We start from the raw sequence: 9,439 nt of genomic DNA, 5'->3' as shown, positions 1-9,439 counted from the left end.
TATAATCCCAGCTACTCGGGAGGCTGAGGCAGGAGAATCACTTGAACCCGGGAGGTGGAGGTTGCAGTGAGCCGAGATGGCACCATTGTACTCCAGCCTGGGTGACAAGAGTGAAACACAGTGTCAAAACAAAACACAACAATAAAACGCAACAACAACAAAAAAACAATGGCAATATGGAGGCCAAGGTGGGTGAATCACTTGAGCCAAGGAAGTTGAGACCACCATGGGTAATGTGGCGAAACCTCATCTCAAAAAAAATTTTTAAATTAGCCAGACGTGGTGGTGCCTGCCTGTAATCCCAGTTACTCAGGAGGCTGAGGTGGGAGGATCACTTGAGTCCAGGAGGCAGAGGTTGCAGTGAGCTCTGATTATGCCACTGCACTCCAGGCTGGGTGACACAGTGAGGCCCTGGCTCAAAACAATAAAACTAACAAAAATCCAATGGGGATATGTTCTCAGAAATGCATCAGTAGGCGATTTTGTTGTATCAACATCATAGAGTGTACTTACGCAAACCTCGATGGCGTTGCCTGCAGAGCACCAGGCTATTTGTTATAAAAGATTGCTCCCAGCTGTGCTTATACCGCAGTACAGCATGTAACTGGGCTGAATATCGCAGGCAACTGTTACATAACAGTAAGTACTTGTGTATCTCAACATAGAAAAGATACAGTAAAAATATGGTGGTTTCATCACTGCTGTGTGTACAGTCTGTGATTGACCACCACATGGTTATGGGATGTATGGCTGTATTAAAGTTTGCGTAGAGACAAATAACTAAAATTGTTGGGTTCTAAGGTGTATGAATACCCAATTTTGAAAGATGTTAACAGACTTTTCCAAAATAGTTGGACCAATTTACATTCCCAGCAGCAATGTATTAGATATCGGATTGATCTACATCTTTTCTAAGACTTGATATTATCAGATTTCTTTATATTTACCAATTAAGTTGGTGCAAATAAATCTTACTATGGTCTTGATGTTCCTGGTTACTAACGAGTTTAAGCATCTTGATATGCTTCTTAGCAATGTATTTCCTCTTGCAATGCCCGTTACATTTTTTTTCTATTATTCTCTTGAGTTATTGCCTTTGTATTGACTTGTAGGCATTCTTTACATATTTATTATACTTTTCTCAGGTAAATGTATTAAAAGTATCTCTCCCAGTTAGCTTGTCTTTCCACTTTAAGGTGTTTGTTGATGAGCAGAAGTTATGGTTATGGTTTATGTTTTGCATTTGTTTCCTGTTTAAGAAAATTAGAGTATTACGTTCCTATCCGTCCGGAGTTGATTTCTGTGTTTGATGTAAGGTAGGCATGCTTTTCATCCTTTTCCCTTATAGATTACCCGTCTTTCCAGTTCCATTTGTTGAGTAGTCCCTCCTTCCCCCAGTGAGCTCTGTCATATCAAAGTTCAATATATGCTTTTCACTTTTTTTTTTCTTTTTTGAGACAGAGTCTTGCTCTGTTACCCAGACTGGAGTGCAATGGCACAAACTCCGCTCACTACAACCTCTACCTTCCAAGCTCAAGCGATATTCCTGCCTCAGCCTTCTGAGTAGCTGGGATTACAGCATGCACCACCATGCCTGGCTAATATTTGTAGCTTTTGTAGAGATGGGGTTTCACCATGTTGCCCAGGTTGGTCTCGAACTCCTGAGCTCAAGTGATTCTCCCTCCTCGGCCTGCCAAAGTGCTGGGATTACAGGTGTGAGCCACTGTGCCTGGCCAATATAGACTTAACTCTGTTTCTTGGCTCTTAAATCTGTGGTTAAAGTCTAAATGTAATAAATCCTCCTGGATGATACAAGAATCTTCATCCTACATGTGACAGTTACATATTTTTTTCTTTGTTATATATTTCAATTCTATTCTTCCTTAACCCCAAAAGACATTGTCACTATTTTACACAGTGTTCATTCACGTTTATCTTTTTTTAAAATGTATTCATTCTTATACCTCAGAGCTGCTATCTAAGGTCAGTTTCCTTCTGGTTGAAGTGTATTATTTAGGGTTTCCTTTAGTGATAATTTGCTGGTGGCAGTCTGTTTTTGTTAGGTTGAAATATCTTTATTTTTACCTCATTCTTTTATTTTTTTTGAGACAGGGTCTCACTCTGTCACCCAAGCTGGAGTGCAGTGGCACAATCACAGCTCACTCCAGCCTCCACACCCCCAGGTTCAAGCAATCCTCCCACCTTAGCCTCCCAAGTAGCTGGGACCACAGGCACATTCCACCACATCCAGATAATTTTTGTATTTTTTTGTAGAGACAGAGTTTCTCCACGATGCCCAGGCTGGTCTCGAACTCCTAAGCTCAAGCTATGCTCCTGCCTTGGTCTCCCAGAGTGCTGGGATTACAAATGTGAGCCACTGCACCCAGCCACCTCATTCTTAAAAAGACATTTTCACTGGGTATGGAATTTTAGATGGGTAGCATTTTCTTTCTGCACAGAAAGCATTCTCCCATTGTCAACTGGTTGTCTGACTGCTTTTTCTTGAAGATAATCTTTTTTCTCCTAGCTGCTTTTAAGCTTTTCTCTTTGTTTTTGGTGTTCTCCAGTTTCACTATGTTGTTGCATCTAAGTGTAAACCTATTTCTTTTCCTCCTCTTTGGAATCCCTTGGGGCCTTCATGACTTTATGGAGTAGGGATTTTTTTTTTTTTTTTGAGACGGAGTCTCTGCCCAGGCTGGAGTGAAATGGCACAATCTCGGTTCACTGCAACCTCCGCCTCCTGGGTTCAAAGGATTCTCCTGCCTCAGCCTCCTGAGTAGCTGGGACTATCGGTGTGCACCACCACACCCAGCTAATTTTTTTGTATTTTTAGTAGAGACGGGGTTTCACCATGTGGGCCAGGCTGGTCTCAAACTCCTGACCTCGAGATCTGCCCACTTTGGCCTCCCAAAGTGCTGGGATTACAGATGTGAGCCACTGCATCCAGTCAGAGTAATGATTTTCATCAGTTCAGAAATTCTCAGCCATTATCTCTCACCTATCATCTCCCTTTTTTTTTTCCTCTTTTTTTTTTTTTTTTTTTGACAGAGTTTCACTCTTGTTGCCTAGGCTGGAGTGCAGTGGCGCGATCTCGGCTCACTGCAACCTCCACCTCCCGGGTTCAAGCAATTCTCCACCCTCAGCCTCTGGAGTAGCTGGGATTACAGGCACCCGCCACCGCACCCAGCTATTTTCTGTATTTTTAGTAGAGATGGGGTTTCACCATGTTGGCCAGGCTGGTCTCGAGCTCCTGACCTAAGGTGATCCGCCTGCCTCGGCCTCCCAAAGTGTTGGGATTACAGGCGTGAGCCACCGCGCCTGGCCTTAAGTGGTTCTTTTCATTGTATTTCAGACTGAAAAAATGTAAAATCTGCAACATAAAATGCCATTCCCTACAATGACGTTTTACAATAAAATATCTCAGTCTCCTCTTCCAGCTTTATCTCCCATTTCTTCCTCTCTTCGAGGACTCCAATTAGACTGCTTGGGGGATCTAACTCTGTCCCCTGTGGTTCCTAAACTCCCTCTCTTGTTTCTCATCTGTCACTGGGCTGCAATCGGAATAATTTATTCAGAACTATTCAGTTCACTAATTCCAACTAGGCAGTGTCTAATTTGCTGTTAAACTTACCCATCATGTTTTTAATTACTATATTTCTTCTTTCCTAAAAAAATCATTTTGTTTCTTTTCCAAATCTGCTAGATGAATTTTATAGGTTTGTCATTATAATTTTTTTCTTTTTTACTTTTTTTTTTTTGAGACAATCTGTCACCCAGGCAGTGGTGCCATCTCTGCTCACCTCCACCTCCACCCTCCTGGTTTCAAGCGATTCTCCTGCCTCAGCCTTCTGACTAGCTGGGATTAAGGTGCCCCCAACACACCTGGCTAATTTTTGTATTTTTAATATAGACAGGGTTTCGCATGTTGGCCAGGCTGGTCTTGAACTCCTGACCACAAGTGATCTGCCCACCTCGGCCTCCCAAAGTGCTGGGGTAACAGGATTACAGGCCGAGCCACGGTGCCCGGCCGGTTTGTGGTTATAAGCTCTCACAGGTGGGATCTCCCTGCATGCTTCCCTACTCTATTCGGTGCCAACACTGCTTTCTCTGTGGCCACTGGAGCGGGGCAGGTGCTTCTCAATCACTCCTATCCTGAGGCTATAGTCAGACGAGGTCCTAACTTTATGGGATCTTAAGGCAGCATGAGGCAAGAAAAGGCCCTAAAACTACCCCCACACCTATCTGCACACTGCCAGGCCTGGCACCTCCTTCCTTCAACTGCAGCTCCTTCTCTACACACAAACTTACAGTAACCTGCAGGCTCTTCGGGTTTTCCTCGCAGGTTTGGGTGGTTTGTTCCTCAGACCTGGGCTTCCTCCTCCAGGTTATGGCTTCTCCAGGGTTGATTTTGGAGAAGGAGTCAGGCTGGTGTTTAGCTAGCTTACTCCAGCACTGATGACAGAAGGCATCTCTGCTATTGGATATAATCGTCAGGCTTATGGGGGCAAAGAGGGGATTTGAGAGCTGTGTCCGACTTATCCCAAAGGAAGGCGGATTTCTTCTTGAGGCATTCCTTTTCTCTGTCTTGCATCTTCTTTTTCTTCCAGTGCTCTGGCTGATGCAGCCATGGGGAAGAAGGTCTTGCATGTTCCATACAGAGATTCTGTTTTGACCAAACTGCTCCAGTCAGCTCTGGGCAGGAACAGCAGAACTGCTCTGGTAAAATACCTTTCTTACAACGTTTTACACTGATTCTGCTATCGTAGTTGTTATTGTTGTTGCTGTTGTGATTAAAATTATTCCCAACACACCTGTAATATAATATAGTACTTTGCATTGACCTAGCCTAGCAATTTTTTTAAATTTTTTAGACTGAGTCTCACTGTGTCAACCAGGCTGGAGTGCAGTGACACAGTCTCGGCTCACTGCAAGCTCCACCTCCTGGGTTCAAGCGATTTTCCTTCCTCAGCCTCCCGAGTAGCCGGGGCTACAGGCATGCATCATCGCATCTGGCTTTTTTTTTTTTTTTTTTAAATTTTTATTAGAGACGGGTTTTGAACTCGTCTCTACTAACGAGTTGATGTTAGTAGAGACAAGTTGTTGGCCAGGCTTGAACTCCTGATCTCAGGTGATCGGCCTGCCTCTGCCTCGACCTCTCAAAGTTCTGGGATTACAGGCATGAGCCACTGCACCTGGCCTTGTTTTGTTTCCCCCTCAGGACTAACAAATGATGACCTACCATTATCTCGTAACTTCTCGTCCTCTAGCACAATGTTCAATGTTTCTATATTACTAATTTTTAAATTTATTCTTTTCGGTAGTTTCTCTACAAGGAATACACGCTACTTTTATTATCAGGAAAAAAACTAGTACCATTAAAAAAAACAACTAGCAATGTCATGTTATTCTACGTTAGCAGAGTCGTTCCCCGGCAAGGCTGGAAATCAGTGTGACTGTGTTTCTCCAGCCTGGAGAGCAGCTGCACCCGTGTTATCTCAGCAAAGGCTCTGGAATCTCATTATCGAATATTTGCCAAGTGGGTACATCGTGGAATGTGTTAAAATCAGGACTCTGCTCTTCAGCTTCAGCTGCAGGGAGGGACAAAATGTGGTGAACTCTGCCCCCAGCCGGCGCTGGCCTCCACTCTGCTGTCCTGCTTAGGAGAGAAATGCTCCCTGTCGGGACCAGTTACATGCATTTCTCTCCAAAATCCACAGTCAAACACACCCTTACTGTTAATCACTTAATCCTGTTTTCAATACTTCATTTTAAAGTTTTTCTGGTTGTCAGTTACCTGCGGGGCTCAACGGGACATCCCCCCAAAAACCTGGGACACAAGAAGGCACGTAAGATGCTCTCTGAACGTTAACCTACAAGATTCAACCTAGCGGGTCTCAGCAGATGTGTGCAAAGCCACTGAGACCCACAGGACGACGCCCGGACCTGCGAGACTTGACAGGGAGACTGACGGCAGTGTGGTGCGTTCACAGAGGAGCGCGGTGGGGAGAGGCCGAGGGTGGCATCCATCATCTCAAGAAGCAAAAAGAACAGAGGACCTGCAAGGTCGACAGCCAAGCCGTCCAGTCTCTATGGCACCAATCCCAGTTTTAGCACAAATGTCTCACAGCCTTAATTTTTAGTGGTGATAATAAAAATCTACCTGAAAATATTGCCATGATGATTAAACGAGATGACATAAACGAACAAGCTTTACAGCTGTGAAGTTAGACAAACGTAAACAATCACTTCCCGGGCCCCCAGTACTCTGGGTCACGGGCCTCCCGGCCCACCGAGGATGTGCTGCTACATGGCAGCTGCCACAGCCACCCTCCCCAGTCACCCTCCCCAGTCACCCTCCCCAGCCATCCTCAGTGATCTGCCCACCCAGTCATCACAAAGTTTGCTTCTGATTTGAAAACTTTTCTGAATTCTGGAACAATCAATCCAAAGTCAAGGCCGGGCGCGATGGCTCATACCTCTAATCCCAGCACTTGGGGAGACCGAGGTGGGTGTATCCCTTGAGCCCAGGAGTTCAATGCCAGCCTGAGCAACATAGGGAGATCCTGTCTGTACAAAAAACACAAAAATTAGCCGAGTGTGGTGGTGCTTGCCTGTAGTCCCAGCTACTCTGGAGGCTGAGGCAGGAGGACCACCTGAGCCCAAGAAGTCGAGGCTGTGAACCATGATTGCTCCACCACATTCCAGCCGGGATGACAGAGTGAGACCCTGTCTCAAAAAAATATAAGTATAAATAAAGTCAACAGCCAGACTTGAAACCACACAAGTGGCTGTCAGGAAATGAGCAAGGTCTCTGAGGCTAACATTCAACCGTCACTCAAGCTCCCGAAGGAGTCCACAGAGGACTCAGTCCTGAGGGCGGCCATCCCACGACTGGCAGCACAGGTATGAGTTAGGCAGGGGAGGTTCGAGCCCCAGCTTAGCAGGTGGCCTCAGGCACTCCTCTAAGCCTCCATTTCTAAACGGTAAAATTGGAACGATATCATAAATTACAAGATGCCAAACTGTTCTGTGAATATGAGCTGCTTTAATAACAATAAATTCCTCTATTAGTAACAAAGTCTGAACGGGATGTTTCCACAGATTGCGGCCGTAAGTCCAGCTGAGATCTGCTATGAGGAAACTTTATCAACACTAAGATACGCGGAAAGGTACGTCTGAATATTTATCATCCATGGCGGTTCTACGTTCTAAATCTAGCAAAGTCTTAGTGCTCTTAGACTGCAGGGGTTGGCACTGGGAAGGGGGTCCCAGAGGAAAACGAAACGACGTGAGAGAGAGGAATGAAAGGAACTAAAACACGAGGGGAAAGAATGGAGACCTGGAGCCTCGGGGCAGGGCTGTGTCGCTGGGTCCTGGATGGGAGCAGAGCTGGGGGCTCGGGGATGGGGGCGGCGCGGATGCCAGTCCTGATGTGATTGGCCTGATCTGTCCCCGTGTTTTCCTGCCGAATAGCACGGCTATCCACAGCTTTCTCCTTCGGTTGCACAGGGCATGGGTAGAGAATGGTGCCAGGCAGGGGATTTTTGTGCTAATGACAAATGCAGATGAGCTCTGTAAGCGACAGCGTCTCGGTCAGAGCCACTCGCTGGGCCGCCCTGCAGCCCCTGCACAGACCAGCTCTCCACACTGTCAGTTACCGCCCTTCCCAGGGCCCACACCGCACCCTGCAGTCTGTGGAGGTGGCCCGATGGCCACAGGAGTCGCCAGGGAGGGGGTGGCTGTCACTGCCAGGTTCCTTCCCACCCACCTGGCTGGGAGACAGGCCCACTCGGTCAGTACTACGGGAGGCTGCCACCAAGCCGAGCTCCTGCTCCTCGGCCTCTGCAGCTCGTTCCAAGCCTGCTCTCCTGAACCTTGTAAGAAAGAGAGGCGTGGGGAGAGGGGCGTCTGTGGCCACGGGAGGGCCCTCCCCACATGCTGCCCTGCTCCTCCTCAGGCGAAGGCCAGCCTTGGGAATCCACCAGAACAGCTCCCCACCGAGTCTGGGCAGGAGCTTGGGACTGTCAGACCCGGCTCTGGGCAGCTGGAGTTGGCATGTGAGGTGAAACTTACTTGCCAGCCCTGATATGTCCTTCGCCAGGTCTGTGGGCTTAGAGGTCAGAGTCTGGCCCTGGCAGCTGTGACCATGGGCAAGAAATAGAACCTCTCCCCCATCCCGTTCCGCTGAGCCAGCGTTCCTCATTCTCAGCACTGGGGAGAGCTCTGACCGCGGGAGGTGTGTGCGAACTGTGCCCAGCAGAGTTCTGCCTGGTGTGTGAGGGAGGGTTGGGAACTGTGGTCACAACGATGCCACCCAGGAACTGCCTCCCCTTCTGGTCTTTTCTCTGGCCCTCTTCTCAGCACAGAGAAGCACTTGCATGTTGGTGACAAATGTCTTCCTTCTCATGCTTCACTGCCCAGCCTCAGTATTGTGTCACACATGAGGCATTATCTTCCAGCATCTGACACAAGCTCAGGTTTTATTTTTATTTTCTGAGATAGGGTGTCACCCTGTCACCCAGCCTGGGGTACAGTGGCACATGGCATCCTCAACCTCCCAGACTCAAGTGATCCTCCCTCCTCGGCCTCCCAAAGCACTAGGATTACAGGTGTGCACCACCGCGCCCAGTGTAAGCTCAGAGCTTTAGATCGAATTTTGCCTTAAATGGTATCCAGAACGTTTGTTTTCTCCCTGCTTATCAGGTGCAAATCTGTGGCTCTCAGTCTTTACAGGAGAGACCATGTGATATAGAGGAAAGAGAAAATGGTGCCCACAGCCCGTGGGACTTGTAAACTCTGATTCCATCTCCCCTGTGTAAAATGAAAGGGGTACCGTTACCAGATTTAGCAAATAAAAATACAAGGTGCTCAGTTACATTGAAATTTCGGAGAACAAGGAATGTTTTACTGTATATCCCATGCAGTATTTGGGGGTATCTGTTTTCTCTGACAACATCAGAAGGAGTGACCTGGAACACCTCTGAGGTGCCTCCCAGCCTGGCGCACGCACAGAGCGGTCCCGACAGCCTCCAGGCCGGGAGTTATTTCAGCAGCAACAGGGATTGGGCAGGTTCTTAGGTTAACCAAGTCAGCCCAATTGGCTGAGTGTGTTCAGGTCCCAGGACGTGTCAGGAGCTGAGGCCCGGCCTGGCTGAGCTGCTCGTGTTTATTTGAACTGTGCAGGTGATTCAGTCACTTTGGTCTTAATGGTTGAATGGAACCAGACCTGGTGTGGAATCTCAAGTCACCTGGGGCGGGGGGCCTGGGGGTGGGGTGCTGCTGCTCCGACAAGGGGCTCCAGGCCTAAGAGCGCGTCCATCTTTGCACATGAAAGGGCTAAAAAGATCCGGAACAAAGCAGTGGTCAACACCTGGACACTGATGAGAGAGTCAAGGTCGGAGAACAGCAAGCTGTTGCCCAGATGTAGACACTCCATGAT

The 9,439-nt window shown here is 47.6% G+C and overlaps 1 protein-coding gene across 1 annotated transcript in view; it reads left to right on the top strand.

Moving 5' to 3' along the window:
• The window catches only part of KIF28P, a 75,527-nt gene that overhangs the window by 34,852 nt on the left and 31,236 nt on the right, over nt 1-9,439 (top strand). Inside the window, 3 exon segments of the mRNA XM_011955776.1 lie at nt 4,608-4,719; nt 7,102-7,169; nt 9,335-9,418. Coding sequence (XP_011811166.1) covers nt 4,608-4,719; nt 7,102-7,169; nt 9,335-9,418 — 264 coding nt within the window.

This window comes from Colobus angolensis, unplaced genomic scaffold (assembly GCF_000951035.1).
Source record: "Colobus angolensis palliatus isolate OR3802 unplaced genomic scaffold, Cang.pa_1.0 Scaffold40, whole genome shotgun sequence".
In the NCBI taxonomy this organism is placed as follows: Eukaryota; Metazoa; Chordata; class Mammalia; order Primates; family Cercopithecidae; genus Colobus; species Colobus angolensis.
Note: the sequence above shows the minus strand (reverse complement) of the source record. Positions and strands in the feature narration are given on the sequence as shown.